Below are 20,861 nucleotides of genomic sequence, written 5' to 3'. Positions count from 1 at the left end.
GCAGAGAAATCACGCAGGAGGAACTGCCTGGACCCACTGCTGATTGTTCTACCCCGAGTCAGCCCGGTTGAGTCAACATAGACAGTGGCAAGAAGATCCTTTCTGGAAGTACTTCCTGAAAGATCCTGCTTAGCCTTAAGGCTCTGTCCGAAATGGCAGATTACCTACCTTTCTACACTGCTTAACTGGGACACCCCAGTTCTCGCTTTTTAAAAATGGTACAGAAAGACACGAAATCTGGGTATGGCTGTTAAAAAGGCTTTCATGACATCCAGGTTTAATTATATTAGGTCGCCATGGTTACTCAACATGTCAGATTGAGACCAGGTGTTTATGGTTACCATTGCTGATAGTCAGACATCATGGAATCCATATTTGGACATGGCCCGACCCAGAACACCTCCACTGGACATGGATAACTCATTGTGACCTCTTCATGACAACAGGAGTAAACACAACCGAACAATATAAAAAGCAGTACATCCTTAGCAGGATGAGTTTAAGCTTTATTCTTTGCGGTTTCAATTTGCAGACTTTTTGGAGCAACCTACCTCAGACTCTTGAACCCCAACTCCCCCTCAGAGTTCAGTGTTTCCTGTAGTATTAAGTAACCTCACATAAGCTTGAGGAGTATTTTTCTGTTGCCCCTTTGTCCCATAGCCGAGGAAGACGGCACATCAGATGGAGGAAGAAAACTTACATCAAAAGGATCTTGCTGATGGAAAGACCAAGCAGATGGAAGTATCCAGTTCTGATCAACTCGCTTCGTCTTCAGACAGACGTTTGGAAGGGACACATCAGATGGAGGAAGAAAACCTGCATCAAAAGGATCTTGCTAATGTAAAGACCAAGCAGATGAAAACATCCAGTTCTAATGAACTCGCTTCGTCTTCAGACAGATTTGTGGAAGGGAAAAGGAAGAGGAGACCACCTGGACAATGGTGGCTGACCAACACCACTCTGGACACTCAGAGGAATGCAGTGGAGGCACAGGCCATAGGGGGAAGAAATCCTACATCAAAGGATCTCGCAGATGGAAAGATCAAACAGATGAAAATACCAATTTCTGATAAAAAGGCTTCATCTCCAGACAGAAGTGTGGAGGGAGAAAGGAAGGGGAAAAGGAAGAGGAGACCACCTGGAGAATGGTGGCGGAGCCAAACCACTCTGAACACTCAGAGTAATGCTGTGGAAGCACAGGACGGCGTAGGGGGAAGAAAGCCTACATCAAAGGATCTTGCTGATGGAGAGACTAAACGGATGAAAATACCAATTTCTGATCAAAACGCCTCAACTCCTTACATTGTGGAAGGAAAAAGGAAGAGGATAAACCTGTAGAACGGTTACTGAGCCACACAGTGGCCACTCTGGAGAGCTCAGAAGCACAATCTGAGCCTGGGCGAAACAAGAAAGAAAGCGAACAAATGGAAAGCTGGTCTGATCAATGTGATGAAGGAGAAGCATAGAGACGCTTTATCAGAGCAGGTTCGCGAACCAAGGAGGAACAGTAGCAACAGGCTGACGATCTCAACTTCTTTGACCCTGTACCTCCTAATCCCGGCCAGCACGGCAGGTGGTAAGGTCACAGCCACACCACACAGTTTTTGTCAGCTTGAAATAAGACCTCAATGAAAACATTATAGTCTTAAGCTTGAATGGCAGATCAAGTGCTTTAAGCGTCATCACTTGAATACAAATGGATTTACTCTACTATGTTCATAGACAGATTTACCATGAGGAGTCAGGAAAATGTATTAAATAACTGATCCTTTGTGATATCTTACAGGAGATGGACTTTTAGACCAAATCAAATAAACCATTACAACCGTAATACAAAAACACACAGCAAGCGAGCGTCCATTACGCCCCAAAACCATTCCAGAGCATATTGAATCACTGTTGCCGGAGAAACGAAAAAGGAAAGCTGTAGTCAGTGTAGTGCCTGTGAATGTCATTGAGAGCTCAGCCTTCCAACTGCAGAAACCCAATTCCAAGAATCCCAAAACAAGGAAGGAGGCAAGTATGCAGAGCACGGCTACAATAGGACATTTTCAGTACCTCTCCTTGGAGAAGAATACATAAATAGAGGGTAGAAAACAGGGTAAAATATTATTCCCTGTCAAGGAGTAGCAGGCTTCGCTGACCAACTATGCCAGTGAGCATCCTATTGTTGCAGTTGTTGCCACAGACATTACCGAAGCCTCTGCCAGAATGCTGGCCCTCCAAAAATAACAGCTTCCAAAACTGCAAACAGCAAAAATGACAAGTAAACAACTCTTACTCATAAGCTTAGTCTTTAGTGTTCAGGACAAATACAAAAAAAAGAATCCACCTACGACTGAAAACCTCACCTGCGCCAACATCTCTTGTTCTCCGTTCTGAGATATGACCACAACCTTGATTGTTGCATGTGACCATGACCTTTATTTACGTGTTGTGTTTATTGTGTTTTATGCAGCACGCCAACATATGTTTTTCACAGTGCGTGTGCTTGTACGTCTTTGTGACAATACATCTCTTGAATCTTGAGCTTTTTGTTCAAAAAGGTCACATTCAAGGGCAAGGGCACCAGGGACGTGCACAGATAGACTCTAGGTGGTGCTCGAGAACCTGCCCTTTGCCCTCTTGACCAGAAGTGCCCTTTTGAAAAAACCCCAAAAAAACAGGGGGTCCGGGACCCCTAGGGGGTCCTCAAGAGTTACTACAGGGGGGCCGCAAAATCTTTATGTGATATGATCTTTCTTTTTACCATAACCACTCGAAACCTAGCATCCCTTTTCTGAGGAGAACTTTAGCCAAAAATAGCCGATCTACAAATGTGGGCTTGTAGATCGGCTATTTTGGCAAAGAGGTATAGGTGTAGAGGGAAAAAAGAGCAGACCAAGTAAACAAAAAAAAGTATAATTTACTTCAGCACCTGCCCCTCAAAATGTCTGTGCACGCCACTGAAGGGCACAATTACATAATCAGTCATCTCAGGTAGAAATGTAATGTCTTTGCGGAGGTAGTCTTGGCTGAGGTATGCACCAAGTTCAATCTTTCTAGTTAGTCACAATGTGAGCAATACAGCGACACAGCAAGGTACCAATATTGCAAGCAGTGAAATGCTTGTAATGGAGAAAAAAAAGTCATGGCATGTAAGGTAATAAGTATGGTAACAAGATGCAAATGAGTATAAACAAGATAGGGTCTAATAACGGTGTGGCTTCCTTGTGCAAAATGAGGCTATGGATAGCGTGTTTGCAACGAGGCAGCAATGATGTGCTAACCTGAGTTTATCAGGGTGAGGTGAGCTGTGATTGGCCAGCAGTGTCAGCTGATTCCTTAGAGCACAAGAGAGCTACCGGTCAGTGGTTCTCAAAATGGAGTCCGGGCCTTCAGGGGGTTCCAGGGGGTCCCCAGCAAAATGTGTTAATATAGTATAAAAATAGGTTTAACCGGCCTGGACCGCTAGCGTAGCACTCCAGGCACCTAGGCTCCAAGGTAGGCTGACACTGCGTCGCTGGTTGGAGTCCCGACGGCCTTTGTTGTATGTCACTCCCCATTTCCTGTTATACTACTATCCTATCAATAAAGGTATAAAAGCCCAAAAAATATTATACTTTATACTACTCACAGTTCATCACATTGTGATGTGTTATGAGCTTGAAGATCAGCTATTTTCAAAAAATCTTGAACATTTGTGATTTTTTTTTTTACTAAATACATCCCTGGCACAAAGTTTGGGGTGGGTCTGCGGAAAAATGAAATACATATATTATATGGTAAATTTGTGGGTCTTGACACGAAGATGTGTGTGTGTGTGTGTGTGTGTGTGTGTGTGTGCGTGAGGAGTACGAGAGAGAGAGAGAGATCAAGAAATGATTTAGGAGAAATAAAAACCAGTAGCATCCCGTCTCGCGCATGGTATCGCATATTCTCCTGTGTGTTTTCGTGACCAGACAGACTTGTCGGAGATGTGTCCTGGTGAAAGATCTTGTAGTGTGTGACTGACCCCCTGTTGCCAATCAGTCATGTAGTGTGGAAACCACAATGACTCAAAACACACGATTTACAAGACAGAAAGTTGTGTACTGTGAACTGCACAGCGCTCTGATGACTTTGAAAGTTGTGCAGTGTGTGCCTGCCATAAAGGAACCAAGTTGTCTACTTGCCACCTCTGACAAGATCCTCTATATTATAAAGACATTGATTCATTACATAAGTAGTGATTTATTCCTTCATAAAGGATAGATACATATATTTTGGAAACGTATCTTCAATCATGTTGCACTTCTGATAGGCCTTACACAAATGACATGAGCGTGCAGGCAGACCCAAAAAAAGGAAATAAGAAACGGCATGAATGAAGTGCAATACTTCGCATTCTCATTGGTACTGTGTCTGAACACTACAGTATATCATTTGAAACTATCAGACAAAAGAGAATGTTTATCAATATATGTATGATAGTTTAACCACTTAAAACATATTGTAGATGCAATATTCTTAGTGCAATAATGCCCTGGGTATAATACATTGCTCTTTAGTAGATGAAGTACTAACTAACAACACAAATATATTGAAATCATAATAACGGAAAATAATGTTTTTATTTTGTAAACTGTAAGTGGAGAAACAGCAGATGTTCGGCTCACTGACCTTGACCACATCTTCGTCTGTAGAGCGACACTTGACCGCCTCGGAGACATCGGTAACAGTGGTGTCCGTTGACACGGTCACCACCTTCACCGGGACGGCTACCGTCCTGCCGGTCAACACAGCCGTGTTCAGGATCTCCGAGTCCTGATGGAGAAAGAGAGGATGGAAAAGAGAGGGAGGGAAGACAGGGAGAGGAACACAGACCGAGGGAGAGACAGAGCGAGAGAGAGAGAGGGACAGTGAGAGAGAGAGATGAAGGAAAGCAGGAAAGAAAGAGAGAATTTTGTGAGAGAACAGGCAGCGCCAGGACGTTTTCCTCTGCCAGTGTTAAGGGGAAGTTACAGTAGATTCAGTACAGCAGTAGCTCCAGAGACCGACAGCTGTTATAGCTCAAAGTACTGTAGACACATGAATGGTGTGGCTGACTTCAGAGGACACTCGTTGGACGTTAGAATGAGCTACTGTAGTGGCACAATAACGGCATAATAGGTAATTGTTTGGTGAATATGTGATGATATGGAATTAAGAACCAAAGCGTGATGGACCAGCCCATTCTGACCCCAACTCATCATATTTCGCTGCTTGGTCAGGTGGTCCTTTGGCGTCTGACGCTGATAATGAGGATGTCCTTTCATGTACCATTTTGACGTCGAGGGAACGATCATAACCGATTCCCACCCTATCGGCATGCGACTTGAATGGTGCCGAGTCGACAGAAGCAATGTGGTAACCTAGCCTTGTTGTCTGTGTTTTTAATAGCATGTTCAACGTTGCCTGAGGCATCACATTCTCATCCCAACTCATAAAATGTTATTCCAAACTCATAAGATATGGGTGCTTGGTCAAATGTGATGAGTCACATTTCGTAAATTCAGTGACATTCGCCATTTCCTATCACTCATTTGCACGACACACGTCACCTTTTGCGTCAGCGTGTTTGAGTGGGAGCCCTGGTTCTAGTTTGTAAGCTAGACAGGCTACTGCAAGGGAAGGTCTCCTACTGAAGTACAAGATGTACACATACATATATACGGTATATAGACCATATATGTATGTAGTATGTACTGTATGTGTGTGTGTGTATATATATATATATATATATATACATTCTGCAAACTGTAGCTAGTTGTTTTCTGCTCTTGTGTTTTGGTGTGCAGTCTGTGCACTCCAGCGTCTCCTCACAGCGGTGAATTCTACAGTACCACAATATCTGCAGCAAACATGTTTGGTGGCTGGTTTTCATCCATGTTTGACATGTTTGACAATCACTCTGTGGTATTTTAGCTTGTGCTGAATGGTCAACTACTACTACTGCCTTATCAGTCGTAGGACCGATAAGCGTTGCAGGCTATCAGCAGTCCTAGGGCTGATACAGATTATCGGTCCTTTAATCCCTCCCCTCACTCGCGGCAAATAAAGGCTTAACACACACATCAGAACTCAGTGACACCTAGCTTCAAGCTAAGCCACATTTTATAATATTCATTGTGTGGTTCGGTAGTAAAGTCATCAGTCAATGACCCCAGCTATAAGAATAACAGACCCTCTGTGATAGATGTCATCTGCACAGCTTCATTATCCTATACACAGCCTTTAACCTTTCATTATTCACACATCAGTGTCATATCAGATAATAGGAGCCAATTAAAATGAAGTAGGCTAACTGAACGCCTTAGCTCTTTAAGTCAGCCACGAACAAGGGATCGTCCGTTCTGTCCATTCAGCCCATTACAGTACCATTCCAATTCAGTGTCACCACAAGTCACCACAATTGACCCTTTGTCAAGTCCCGCCCGGGGTTGTGCCCCTCTTCGCACCCATTTGGTCACTGTTTCTTGGTTGGACAAAAATCCTTTCTCTCCATCCACTACCATTGAAATAACGTGTTTTTCAGCTGCGTCGTATTTACATTCTGTGTATTCAATTCTTATTTTAAACTTGGGTGTCAGTAAAAAGGAACATCAGGTGCAGTTTTTTTTTTTTCTCCAAAGATTATGTTTTAGCAAATTCAACGTAAACAACCATAAGGCGGAACCAGGGCAGAACAAGGCAGAACGAGCCTGCTGGTTAGTCAGTCAGGGACCAATCAGAAGGGGTCAATTATGGCTGGCCTTGGAGTCAAGGTGGAGTGTTCATTGCTTGAGCATTTGTTGTGCACTGCATTGAAAGCAAGGAAAGTATTGATTGATTCCATACACAATGTAAATTCAAAGTGTATAAAGTGAAAAATATCATAAGGTATAAAAAGACATTTAAAGAGTTTTAGATTTAGTTTTATATGGACAGTCAAGGATTCATGGGATATCCTTAATTTAAGTGGATAGAAACCCTGAATACTTGGTTCAATAATTGGTTCATTTATCTACTGCTGCTGTACCTGCGTTGAAATTGTGGCTCTAGATTTCTGTTGAATTGTCATTTTAAAACAAACTTTGGCGCAAGTTTCTCCCCCCACCCCCAGAAATCTAATTCCACTGTGACGCAAGAGAACGCTGCACATCTTTTTATATTGCCAACACTGATATGCTGAGACAGCTAGGACCTAGCTTCAGTGTTTGACTTCCTGTCACCATAATCCACATTCTCCATGGAAGTACACAGAATTTGTACACTATAAACTCTGCTCACTGGGATTCTAAAGACTTCTGTTTGTGTCAGTGAGCTTGCGAATAAGAAGCATTTAAAAAACAAAAAGAAGAGGATTTTTAAGCATCAATTACTGTATCAAACCCCTTTGCTTCATTATTAGTTGAGCCAAGACATACAGTACAGTTGAACTTTCAATGTTTTTTTTCCTAAATTAATACCCTACTTCGTCATACTACAGTCACACAAAAGCAGCAAAAATAGCCGATCTATAAGCTCAAAAGCAGTTTTGGACATATATAGATTATTTCTCCATAGTGATATCCATACAGTTCACCTCCAATTCTTGTTCGCCCCCTAAAAACCAGTGGGTTGTCGAAAATTAATTTCCTCTCTCCCGGGATGCATCTATTTCCAGCGAGTTTGTCTATAATATACATGATTGGGTAAATGGTTGGGACCCGGTGAAAACATGGGCTAATGTTAGATCACAGAGGCAGAGAGCAGCACAGAGCGAGTGGCACCGACAGTAATAAGCCACAGTGTGGATGAGATCCTGCAGTGATGCATCAATGCGCCGCGCAGTCAGACATAGATGGCGCAATTAAATGCAAAACGGAGACCACCGGTGCACAGGTAGGAACGTTACCCACTCCGCTGGCTATGGGTGACAGCCTGTAAAACTGGAATAATCACTCTATTACCTGATGAGGGTTTTATATTGTGGGAGATTTATGGAAGAATACATGGAGAGATTCATTCCAAAACATGGCATAAACATTTAGAAAGGAAATTGGTTACTGGATATTAATTGCTAAATATTTTAGGACACATATTATTAGATTTTCTGCAATGATGACACTTTGCAAGTAACAGGCTAAAGATGACTTCCATGATGTTCCACAGCCAGTTTGGGGTTCAAGCTAACAGTCTTTGTCAAACTAGGTGTCTCATTTGAGAATGGATCTCTGGATTTCTTCCATAATTGTTCTGATAAATGGTTTCCTTACAGTTTTCAATTACTTAATAATTTATTTGAATATAAAACAACTTTTAAACGGCATCTATCACAGAGGCTTGGGACTTTGATAACTTTCCCTCTTTGTCATTCTCACAGAGATTCCTTTCCATTCGAAGACAATTTCAAAGTCAAATTGAAACTCTCATATTGTACCCTTGAATCTCGCAATATCTGGGTCTATTCTGTACCCGTATTTGGAGTTTGGAAGTTTACGAAAAAGGCCCGTCTCCCGCCTTTCATTCTGCTTTCTGTTGAAGAAACTGCCTCTTTATCAACGACCTCTCTCTGTTAGCATTCAGCACGCTACTGTGGCTGGTAATGCGGTCTGGACCATAATTTCTGCCCGTGTCTAGCTTGGATCTGAAAATAAGTGAGATTTATGGTGTCAGCCAGAGTGACACAGGCAGCATGAGAAGCAGCCGGGTTGCCTGTCCCGGGCCAGTGATTGGCCCTTCGCATCTACCTGACACTGAAACATCCACATTCTAACCCAACCACCTTGGCCACTGCTCCCAAAAGAACAGGTCAAGCAGACCGTTGAGTTGGAGGATTTTTAAAACCCTGCATTATTCATGGTGCAGTGAAAAGGGGAGAGAAAGAGACAGAGAGAGAGAGACGGAGAAAGAGAAAGCTAGCGTCTGCGCTTATTCATGTCGGCGGTGTCCTTAAACGCAACATGCCTGCAGATAAGCCTAAAAGCACATCATTGGCCTATAAAGTGAGCTTATCTATTAGGCACAAACACTAATCTAATGCTTTGACAAGCACGATTGATGTCCTGTCAGCGCACGCAAGCTTATTTATGATCCAAGGAACTAAGAGCTTATACAAAAGTCCCGTGAAATCTGCCAATATTCAACAAACCTATGGTAAATGAAATATTCATAGTCCTGATAAACATTGTCATCCCATGGCGACGTGCTATATGTATGGTGTGCGTGTCCGGAAAGTGAAATGGGAGGAGAAAGCCAATGAATAATACGTTGAATAAAATGCTTCTCAGACGGTGTCCTGGAGTGACGCACAAAGCCGGCTAATAGAGATGTCCTTTCATCAGCCCCACTCCTCACATTCCTGTGGCACTGAATGTGACACTTTCTCTCTCAATTCCAGAGGGCTTTTAACCCATTAAGACCGGGAAAGTATCTGTGCCATTTTAGATTTCTTTGGCTATTTTTGAAAAATCGTGAAACTTTGTGCAAATCTTCGAATATACATTCTACAAACAGTTTTTTGAAAAAACTTACTGTATGTTGCCATATCAGTGGTGCTCCAACTTTTCCATGTCAAGGACCGCCAAAATGATATGTATTTGGCCGTGGACCCCCATCTCAAAATATGTTGTTCCAGGGACCCCCGGCCCAGAAGCACAGATCAGAGTTAAAAATGTTTGCTTTCAAACATATATATATATATATTCAAAGATTTGCACAAATTTTAAAAAATAGCCAAAGAAATCTTAAAATTACACAGATGCGTTCCCGGTCTTAAAGGGTTAATTGGCTGGAAGTAAGTAATGTGGAGGAGAGCGGTATAGTACTGTATCGCCACTTCAGAGACTTACATCACGTATAGACAGCACATTGAAATCGTAGTAAGGTTGGCCAAGACTTTTTTACTACGTTTTAATGAGGGTCTTCATTCTCTCCTCCTCTTCTTTGTAGCATTTCAACCTAGTAATGAGCCAGTTCTCCTCTCCTCTCCTTCAAATGAAAACTGGGAGAGCAGCGGGCTGCGGTGTGGGGCAGTAGGGACCTATATCTCTAGCAGGCGGTCATCCCTCACTGCCTCCTAAAACACCTTTAACCACTTTTCAATGGACTGTCTGAAGAGAGCGCCAGCCAGAGATCTGATCTGCTCATTATAGTTGGCCAAGGCTCGTTGGGAAGGGATGGACTGCTTTGATGGTAGACCCACTCCAGATAGTGTTAAAAGGGGGAGGTAATGAACGATAATACCGAGGACCCCTGGGTCAGGCTGGCAGGAGTGTTACCCGGGTTTTAGTTGGTCATGTTGGCGGCCCTAATTTAGCTGGTACCACAGCAGGTTGCTCCTTCGCTAATTGAGTCAATATGGAGAGGAAAGGGCTATTTTGTCCTGTTAGAATAAAATGACACACTAAAACTCGCAGTCTCAATGTACTGTATACCGACTGGGAATGCAGTGTGGAATAACAGACATGCTATTGAGTAAAAGGGAGCATTTAGAGACAAGATTCACTCATCTTTGCTGAAGCTTCACTTTCTGAATGGAGCTGCTGAAGAAATTGCTATATGTATATTCACATTTTACAGAGTTCCTAGTGTAAACTGAGTCCACAATATAGCACGATTTGTGTTGCACTGCTTCCATCACAAAACCCTAAACCAAGGGCAACTGGTGCCATACCAACTTATCTTTTCCCCCATCAGAACATGGCAAAAACATTGATAGTATTGGGTGGTCAGTCACATTCAGTTAAGTAAATTGCTGTGGTAAAATAATTAATTAATAATTAATTGATGATTAATGGGTAAACCTCCACCAAGGTATCACAAGGACATTCTTCCGCAAATCACATAATTAATTAAATAGTCACATAATTAATTACACATAATGAATTGCATCAGATTCCTTTGGATGTTTTATTCTCGAGATAATAAAATCGTCTTTTTGAGCCTTTATTTGATGGGAGTGGCATGCAGCAAATGCTCCGGCCAGACATAATCAAACCAGAGACTCATTGTCAGGCATTAGAGCCCTGTGCCCTAACCACATCAGGTTGCCCTAAAGAGACTACATTTTATGCTGTCCAGAATATCTATTCATGAGATTATGTTTATCTTAACTGGTTGATTCTAGAACAGACATATTGCAAAGACATACTTATGATAGAAAACAGCTCTCTGTATTTCTTGAAACTAGAGAAAATCAACACTTGATTGTCGATCTGTTCAAAAATTCAAGGAGATTTGGACCCCCTTCCTCGACTATTACGAGAGTTTACAGGTGCCACTTAACGAGGAGACCAAAGTGGATGGAGCACTAGGCGAGACAGCAGGGTGCCCTTTCCCCTCCTTCCCTCTCTTCTTCCTTTTCTTTTGCTTTCCTTTTCCTTTACTATTTTACTCAGACCCTATCTCTTTCCTATCTCTTCTTTATTTTTCAAACATTTGTGAGTTATACAGAACAAGAACATTGTTTCAACAACATACTGTATAAATATATTTTTGTTACAGATTTGTATGTTTATGACAAAAGAAATAAAAAACTGCTAAGAGAAAACAGCTCTCTAAAAGGCAGACATAGATCTCTGCAGTGCATCAGTGTATGTGCTTGTAAGCACATTCTATATGCCTGCACAACATGTTAAACAACACCAGGCAAGTACTTACAACACTTTTGAAATAGAGCTTAGAGAGAGCCATTATGGCTCGATGCTGGGAATAGGGGGCGGGTGCAAAGAGGAACCAAGCCACCCGCTGGAGCCCAGTGGCCATGAATGTATCTCACGCTGGGTGAGGGAGCTCTTGAATAAAACATGGCTGGTGATAGAAGCACTGTATTTTAACTTTATAGGACAAATCTCCTGCAATGCTCATGAATACCACATCTGCAATACATCTAGATCAATGGGTCAGGGGGGAGGGACCGACATTCCCTTGTGAATATCAACAACCACTCTATGTGGCTTGCGGCTCCGGAGAGAGACACCAAGGTCAGGTGCCAGGGATGCAGCCATCTCTCTGTCTAGCTAGCCTGGGCGAACAGTGGGAGGACAGAGGGCCTCTAGGGAGAAGGGGCTCCAGGGTGTCTCATGCACTTCATCTGCCCATGAGGGTTTGACTGATGCTGGTGCTGGTTGTGGTGATAGCCTGCTGATATACCTCCGCTCTGCCGCTGATCACCCTCCAAGCCCGGCAGCCTTAGGGGCTGGGACACAGGGCCGAGATAAAAACCCTTGCACCCCACCTGCTCCATTTCAGCCTCTATTTCTATCACGCTTGGACGATCGACGAAGGGCTCTTCACCAAACACTCGACAATGCCTTGCGGGGATGACCTTGCGATCCCCCCCGGCTGATTTCTCCACTCGGTTTCAGATAGAGATCCATACCGAAAGCTTAGCCTGGCTTAGCTGCCCCCTGGACACGAACCTCTCTCAACAGGCATAAAGGTCAGTGCCACGGCAGACTCCATTACCTCTCTGAAAATACACACATTCCTCTCAAGCCTCACTGGGCCAGGATCAGAACGAGGAGAGAGCCGGGCCGAGACTGTAAAGTAGGATGTGAACATTAATGGAGGAGATATGAGAACTGGACACTTGCATGCCCCATCAATATGAGATGGATCGATATGAGTTTACGTAATATCTTCCACTTCATCCCCACTCAGCCTGGTCTGCTGCGCTAACTGTTGCTCTTTGCGTTTCTACTGGAACAGTAGTGACTCAGGCTCAGCTGGCGGTTCCCATCCGATATGTTCCTTATGTGTGGATCCAGAGGATGGGGTCTTAACCACACTATCTCTGCTACAAGATATATCATCACACCGTAATATTCTCAGTGTCACTTTGTCGCATAAGGGCCTATTTGGGTCCACACTCAGAGTTCCATTAAGACTGATATTTTACTGTGCCGGTGTTTCATGCATGTGCCTTATTGCCTCCTCACATAATCTGTCAGCTTTGTTCTTCAGTAGTCATAATATCTACTTGAAATGACTCAAAAATGATCACCAACACCAAGTTACCTCGCAATAACTACCAAAGTACATTAGATGTGCAAATAAAGCCACATGAGAGAATAGTAAGAACCTGAGCATTCTGATGAAAGTATAAACAAGTCATTTGAATTCCCTATTGTACTGTGAAAGGAACCTCCAAAAACGTCTTTCTTAGCAGTGACAGATCATTTACTGGGTGGCATCTTAGTTAAAAGGAAAAAGAAGGAAGCCTTACTGAAATAGGCACAGTACCAGGTTGGGTGCATTCATTTGGGGATGATGTTCAAGAAAGCTCTAATAAGGCTGGCTTTGACTCACACCCAAAGAAACGCGTGTGTGTGTGTGTGTGTGTGTGTGTGTGTGTGTGCACGTGCACTCACCTGTGCGTGGCTGAGTGCGTGAGTGTGTGTGCATGTATGTCTACTGAAAGGTGCAACAGCCCCCCCCGCTCTCTGTTAGCCTTTCAATTATGTTGGGACCACAAAAGTCAGTCAGCTTCTTCCTGAGTGACGGCAAAAGAATTTGCAATTAAATTGCATCCAGAGAATGACTACTAGTCTACCATAGTCGAAAAAATAAAAATAATAATAATAATAATAATAAATAATAGATAATAGAATACAAAATATATATAATAATAAATAAAAATAAAATATGTTTTATTTATTAATTTGTTTTATAGAGTTTGGGGAGTAGAAACTCTCATACACTGTTATACACTGTGAGCAGAGAATTCCTGGAACATGTTAACAAATTACTGTTTATCATATGTTGAGGAATCTGATCAAATTCTGATGATGATTTATAAGTGTATAAGTTGTACCTTTTTGCATTACATATGCAATGGTGGCATAATGTGCATACTGCCGTACACTCAATTAGTGGTAGCACTTCATCATCAGCCTCTTGGCTACATTAGCTGCAAATGGATCACCCCCTGCGGAATCCGCCATCAGACTACTGTAAAGTGAGGAGTCATGATATGTAAATAAATGTGATGCTTATGTAAAGTACTGTGCCCTGGGCCAGAAATAAGCAGGGACAATGCCATGACACACGAGAGGCCAGTCCACAGGCTTTGCAGAGACAATGCCATCCCACACAGAGGCCAGTCCAGAGGCTTTTGCAGGGACAATGCCATGACACATACTGTAGGCTAGTCCACAGGCTTTGCAGGGACAATGCCATGATGACACACAGGCCAGTCCACTGCAGGGACAATGCCATGATGGCACGTAGGCCGGTAGTAGAACACGGATGGAGAACGGTAAGGAGAACGGCTGACTGGGCACTGGTTGAGGCCATTACACCATTCAAATCTGACAGCCTCAAGCAAGGGCAAATAATAGCCCGTGTTCAGCAACTGTGCATTTTCTCACAGCAAACAGATATGTTTTTCATAAAGCAGTTTGGTAACAGCATGCTTCCAGCACAAAATGCTGTATTTCATGCCCCAGGACATAGCTGGGTATAAGTGCTCATGCCCGTTTGTCTAACAATGTGTTTGATAAATTGTTCCTCTGATTTCACCCGCCTGGCGTGGGGCATGTGCATTCATACAGAGGGAATGAAACAGAAATGGGAGAAAATGAAACATTGAATGGAGGATGTTGATAGATGACTTTATCATGTGGGAGCGGAAGTGGCCGGAGGACGGCCAGGGTGATGATGTATTGTTTAACGATACATTGGAACCGCGCGTGAATACAAACGGCTGCTTTCATTTCTCCTCATCTCCATGCGGCTGAAAGGACTGTGTGAACGAGCACAGTTTGGTGTCTCGGCAGGGGCAGGAAGACTGATGAGTCCAGATATGATGTATGCCCTGTCCTCCCCACTCTCCCTCCATCACCGCGCCAACTGCAGCATGGGTAATGATGATGAGGCCAGCCTGGACGGGAGCGTATTACTTCAGGATGGTAAAAGATAATGGACCAGCCTCCCTGCCGCGCAGAGGAATCTGCTCAGCCACCAATTACTGCCTTTAAGATCAATCTCTGGATGACCCAAAAAACACACACATATATATATATACACGCGTGCACACACACACACACACTCTATAGGGGAGATGGGAAGAGGGGGGGTAAAGTGGGGGGTGACAGGGGAGGCAATTAATCTACATTGTTAATATATTAATCTATGTTTGTCTTCTGCACAAACAGAACAGCAGAGGAAAGGGGGGGGCAGAGAAAAAGGGAGAAAAGGTGTATGAGAGAGATCTAAAAAACAATCAGGCGAGTTGAAGACAAGCAAGGGACAGGTTGAGTGCGTACACTATAGGGACTTGTGTGTTCTGAGGCGTAACCACCTTTTAAAGCTAAACTCCAGGAAAACTTTTGAATGCACTTCTTTCTTTCTTTTTTTTTTTGCTTTTGAAATCCTAATTGCTGCATTTGCAGAACCGCTTCAAGGTTTGGAAACGGGTGACAAGGCTCGTGGTGAGACTGTGAGAGAGCGATGCAGCGGGAGCCCGCCCTGCACAGGTGGTTCTGTTACCGCACACAGGAGGAGCCCCTCTTCAAAGACAAGAGAGAAAGAGAGCTCATCATCTTTTAAAACAGTCTAGTCGCTGCTTTCCCAGAGGTGTCAACTCATGCCAAGAGCCCATCACTCGGGGCTCAGGCGATGCAATAAAAAATAAAAAACCTTTTTATTTTTTAAATAATCAATTCCAGGAAGGGCATAGCAATTTAGTGCGCGCCATAAACGAGCAGGAAGCTCCTCCGTGAAGCCGTTGAGGTGTAATAAGCCATAAATGTGATCAAAACCTAAATCAGCTTCCCATTACTGGTAGTCATTAGCTTCATTGCATTATAACCTTTTGAGACGTGATCACTTATGGATCCCCCTTCAGTTTAAGAGATTATTTCCGGTCCTAAACACAATTACTGCAGCTTCTCCATTATGGCGACAGACAGTGGAGCTTATTAGACTAATTAGCACTAATTACAGATGAAAGGCTCTTCTTGAGCAAAGCCATGGAGCTGTTATGTCAACAGATGCCTTCAGCATGCTCTCTCAAGTCTCCCCTCTCAACTTGATTAAAAAAGATTAGAGAATTTTCCTCTTCTGTCTCTCCATTCCCGCTTCTCTCTCTCTCTTATCTCCCCTCGTTTCTCCTACTCCTCCCATCCCCCTCCCTTTTGTCTCCTAGATTCCCTGTCACTACTACCTTGATGGCAAAGACAACAATGCTCTCTGATCAATGGTTCTTTAATGAGAAACTGAGCGTACGGTCGTGTGCCCGCACAGAAAACAATTGTCTTTGGTGATGCTAAAGGTGTCTCTGTTTTCACGATTCCAGTGCGTTTTGTACAAAGCACAGATGTTTCAGTATTGGTGTCGTTCCCCCAGCCCCTCCCCCAGTCAGTGAGAACGGCGCTTTCACAAAACCTAACTTAAGAGGTTCTCAAACTAGGGGTCGGGACCCCAAGTGGGGTCGCGGGTAGGGGAAGGTGGTGTGTCACATTGATAACTGAAAAAATGTTATCCTTCCCATTGAGGAGAGAGGAGGAGAGAGGAGAGGAGAGGAGAGGAGAGAACTTATCTGTGGGGTTTTCATGGCACAGTGATCCCAAGTAATCTAATTCTGCCTTCCTCTTCCTCGCTTGTGTGCATCTCTCATATTGGTACATGCAGATTGCAAAAGCCCTGTGTGCTTTGTGTATGTGTGTGCACACACAGACACACATGCACAAAGCCCTGTGTGCTTTGTGTATGTGTGTGTGTGTGTGTGTGTGTGTGTGTGTGTGTGTGTGTGTACACACGTGGCGTGTTGTGCATGTACTGTACAGTATGTGCATGTCTGTGTGTGACAGAAAGAAATAGAGTGAGACATACACAGATAGAGGCAGACAGACTAACAGAACGACACAGAAAAGAGTCAACAAGCGGTGAATGTGTCATGCATATATGAGTATTTGGGTTGTCTACTAAACACCACCGGATTGGCTGGAGACATTGTGCATGTACTCTAGCACGCTGTCTGTGAGACAGGAGGAGCACGTCGTGCACAGTTCATGAAGCTGAGAAAACCCAGCAGAAAAGTGTGCACCCTTCTGACACTGCATTATCGTGGGCTTTCACACTGTAAAATCCTGATCCTTGATCCTGATCCGTCAACTAGGGCTGGGCAATTAACTATAAATATTTCAAAACTATATTTAACCGACTTAATCTTGCTCATGTAGGTTAATCGAATAATCGAGAAGCAGGGTTTTATTTTTATTTCTTATATATCAACAAATCGACATGAGGATAAATTCAAAAATATTTTTTATAATTGATTAGTCTGATTAACCACTTAACACTGTATTATAGGGCTTTAGGTGCTGAAGCACAGGGCACCAACCTTGGGGGGGGGCACCAACCTTGGGGGGGCAGAGCAACCTGGGGGGGGCACCAACCTTGTGGGGGAACCAACCTTGGGGGGGAACCAACCTTGGGGGGGAACCAAACGGCGTGGAGAAAGTGAAAGAAGACAGAACTATCACAGAGAAGCGCCGAATTTTAGAAGCAGCTTAAAACGGTGAAACGTGCAGGTGAAGCCGGTGAAACGCGCTGCACCAGCTCCCTATCCCCCCCCCCCCCCCCCCCCCCCCACTGACAAAACGGGTCGTAGCACAGGGTTAATCCAGCCCTGCTTTGTTGTACAATGGTGGCGTGAAAAAGAACGAAAAACAAAGCCGATCTATGTCAAGCACAGAACGAGTCGATGCGATGTGTTACGAGCTTGCTATTTTCACTATTTTGTCAATAATCGTTCATTAATTGTAATCGAGGCAAAAGTTAAAAATAATCGTGATACTGATTCGGCCTACTGTCAGCCTACTGTCAGCACTCAGGACTTTGAAGTTTTGGCCATACTGCACATTATCAGCAGACCCTGACCAACGTTTTCTGTACACAACACACATGCCTGTTTGACATGTCAGCATTGGAAAAAAATACTGACTTTTAAAATATTGATTCTTCTTGAGTTTTTTTTTTTTTACGGTATGCATGCCCCGGGACGTTGAGTAATTCAATAACAGTGGTTTAAGGAGTCTACCTCACCCCCTAGCCCTCCTCTGTTGGTTACTTCACACATGCTATTTAAATAGATACACTGTTTGCTTAACCACAAGTGCTAAGGATGTTATTTACAGTAGATAGCATGTTGTTTAGACATATACAATGTGATGTTTACCTGGTATCCTAGATACTTGGTAGCACTTAATTGTTTTTCTTTGCACCGGATTTGCTTGACAACCTACCCTGTTGTTGGTTGATTACGGTTCATGTCAATTTTTTCTGATCTCACAATTAAGTTGCTCTGGATAAGAGCTTGTAATCGACTGTAAAGTTACAGATAATTACAGTAGTAATGAAGTAGTACAGTAGGTGAATACAAAAGTTTATAGGACATGTGCACGAACGTAGTATTCCATTAGTTGAAAGCGTGCATGAAAACATGATTTGTCTTTCTCTCTTACGTGACTAATTGATCTATCCAGGCTTTGCAAATGATTTTAATGAAGGGGTTAGTTAAGATGGATTTTTTTTCTCTGTTGGAAATTTCCATGATTTATACGTGGGAACATAAATTATCATTCCACTTAAAATGATGCGTAATGAAAGTTTCTGTGTACCGTTGATAGTGATTGATTGATGTTTGATTGAAGTGATGGGTGAATAACACTCGTCACCTGAAAAAATGATGATCAAATAGTACAATAGAGCAGTGGTGTGCAAACTGTGGGTAAGGACCCTAACTTGGCTTGTGGATTTTAACATTAAAGGGTAATTTTTATGTATTTACTCTCATACAGTACTGTATGTTGTTTACAGTGCTACAAACATTTGCTTATGTAGAGTAAGCTTTGGTGTAGACTGAAAGAACGAGCCCAATCTATGGTCTTGAAGGGCGGATCCAAACCCAGCCGCCCGGATTCGTGCGGCGCTTCCTATTGCTTCACCAATCTATGCCCCCCCCCCCCCGCTGACGTCACCAAATTTAGAGCGACGCCCCTCTGGACTCTGATTGGTTAGGAGATAACAAGGTCCTAAGACCATCGTTCCTGCATCGTTCGCCCAGGCTTTTTTTCTTTTGTAACAAAAAAAAAAGCATGGGTTTCCGAGGCTAGCTTTGGTGTGCCTTGAAAAAATAAGAAATAACACATTGGTTTGGGTCACTACAAGCATGGGTCATTGCTGAAAAAAAGCGTGGGCATCCCTGCAGGACAGACAGTACCAGCCCATCAAAATCTAATTACAGTAAACTGTGGTTTATTGAAAGCACAGTTCTGACAATCACAACAATACAGTTTTTGACCAAAAGCCAACACGCCTCAGAGCAGATCTGTCTTTTTGTGAAAAAAATACAAATAAATATCACGCAACTCAAAATATTTTGTCAGCGCAAGGCGTGGGAGTGTACTGTATATTCCTGGTGTGGTTGGGGTAGGCAGCCTGCTGATCAGTGACATGAACAAGGGAACTCTAACAATCCTGCAGAACGAAACTGTTTCAATTATCCTGAGGATGGATCAGTGGGTGATGGAAGCGTTGCATGTGTGCGTCTCCATCCAGGAACAGCCGCCCACGGGCAACTATCACACACGGTATAGCTATAGGCAATGCTTAGATGAAGAATAACATTGGCAACAACAACAGTCAACTTCCCGCATCATGCAGATCAGAAGCACAGAAATAGAAATGAACAAAATATTTGTTCAGTTTAAGTCTGTGTGATTGGTGTCCTTCTACATATTGCGGTGGAGTGCTTCTTGAGCCAAATCAGAAGGAAGTGCTTTCGTGGCACACAAATAAAGGAACAGGGCTCTGGTTGTGAAGTTGAAGTTGGGTCTGCACTACTTAGGGTGACCATAATATCAAACACCTAAACCGGGACCCATCACCACTTAAAGGAGTAGTTCACCCCAAAAATGACATATTTTCTATCAATTACACACCCCATGAAGCCTTGCATTAATGGAGATTTTTTTAGTTTTTGTCGCATTCCTAAGCAAATAATTTGATGACAGGGTAGAGTCTCTGCTCAGAGTCTCCTATTGACCGATGACCCGGTCATCAAATTCGTGGCTTAGGAATGCGACAACCAAAAATCTCCATGAATTCAAGGCTTCATGGGGTGTGTAATTGATAGAAAATAAGTCATTTTTTTGGGTGAACTACTCCTTTAAAGGACGACTTCACCCATTTTCAACCTATCTTCATATAATTGGTCCTCACTAATGCTCCTTATAATATGATTTAATATGACAACTTTTGTCTACTCGGTTTCAGAGGAGGGCCATGGATACTGTAGTTCAGAAACCTGCCTTCCAGTGACATCATCGATCGGGAATCCAAGCAAATAAAAACTGAAGAATTTCTAGTCCTGGAAAGTTGGCATGCTATAAAGGAAGCCATTGTTATCGCAAAAAAAAAATAATAATCTTGTTTGAAAAACAAAAAAATCGAACGATGATGTCACCGGTAGGCGGGTTTCTGTGTCCACATTTCATCATGAGCATTAGTGAGGACCAATTATATGAAGATCGGTTGAAAATGGGTGAAGTTGTCCTTAAAGCAAAAATAGCCGTTCTACAAGCTCACAATGCATTACATCACTCACGCATCACGACACGTTATGAGCTTGTAGATCTGTTATTTTTTATTGATTTGTTTTATATTCGCATGGTGTTTTCAGCAGGATGGGAGACATTTATTCTAGTGTTTACTACACCGTGTGACTGCACTTTGCAACAGAACAGAACATGATAAATGTTTATGGAAGCGCTCAAAACTATTATTTTTGTTGTGATGAAAACCGGGGCGGCTTGGTAGTGAATACTGAAAACATTTATGTTTATTTATGTATTTATAAAAAAAATACTGAAGACATTTTTGTGCTTTAGAGA

General features: G+C 43.0%; 1 protein-coding gene across 1 annotated transcript in view; it reads right to left on the bottom strand.

Moving 5' to 3' along the window:
• The window catches only part of LOC311044587 (transmembrane protein 132C), a gene marked incomplete at its 5' end in the record, with an annotated part of 208,263 nt that overhangs the window by 27,536 nt on the left and 159,866 nt on the right, over nucleotides 1–20,861 (bottom strand). Inside the window, one exon of the mRNA XM_084056282.1 lies at nucleotides 4,642–4,785. Within this exon, the coding sequence (XP_083912408.1) occupies nucleotides 4,642–4,785 (144 nt within the window). The remainder of the gene's footprint in view (nucleotides 1–4,641; nucleotides 4,786–20,861) is intronic.

Source organism: Gymnoscopelus microlampas (genome assembly GCF_963454915.1).
Source record: "Gymnoscopelus microlampas genome assembly, chromosome: 4".
Classification (NCBI taxonomy): domain Eukaryota; kingdom Metazoa; phylum Chordata; class Actinopteri; order Myctophiformes; family Myctophidae; genus Gymnoscopelus; species Gymnoscopelus microlampas.
The sequence above is the reverse complement of the archived record's forward strand: the minus strand, read 5'-3'. Positions and strand labels throughout refer to the sequence as shown.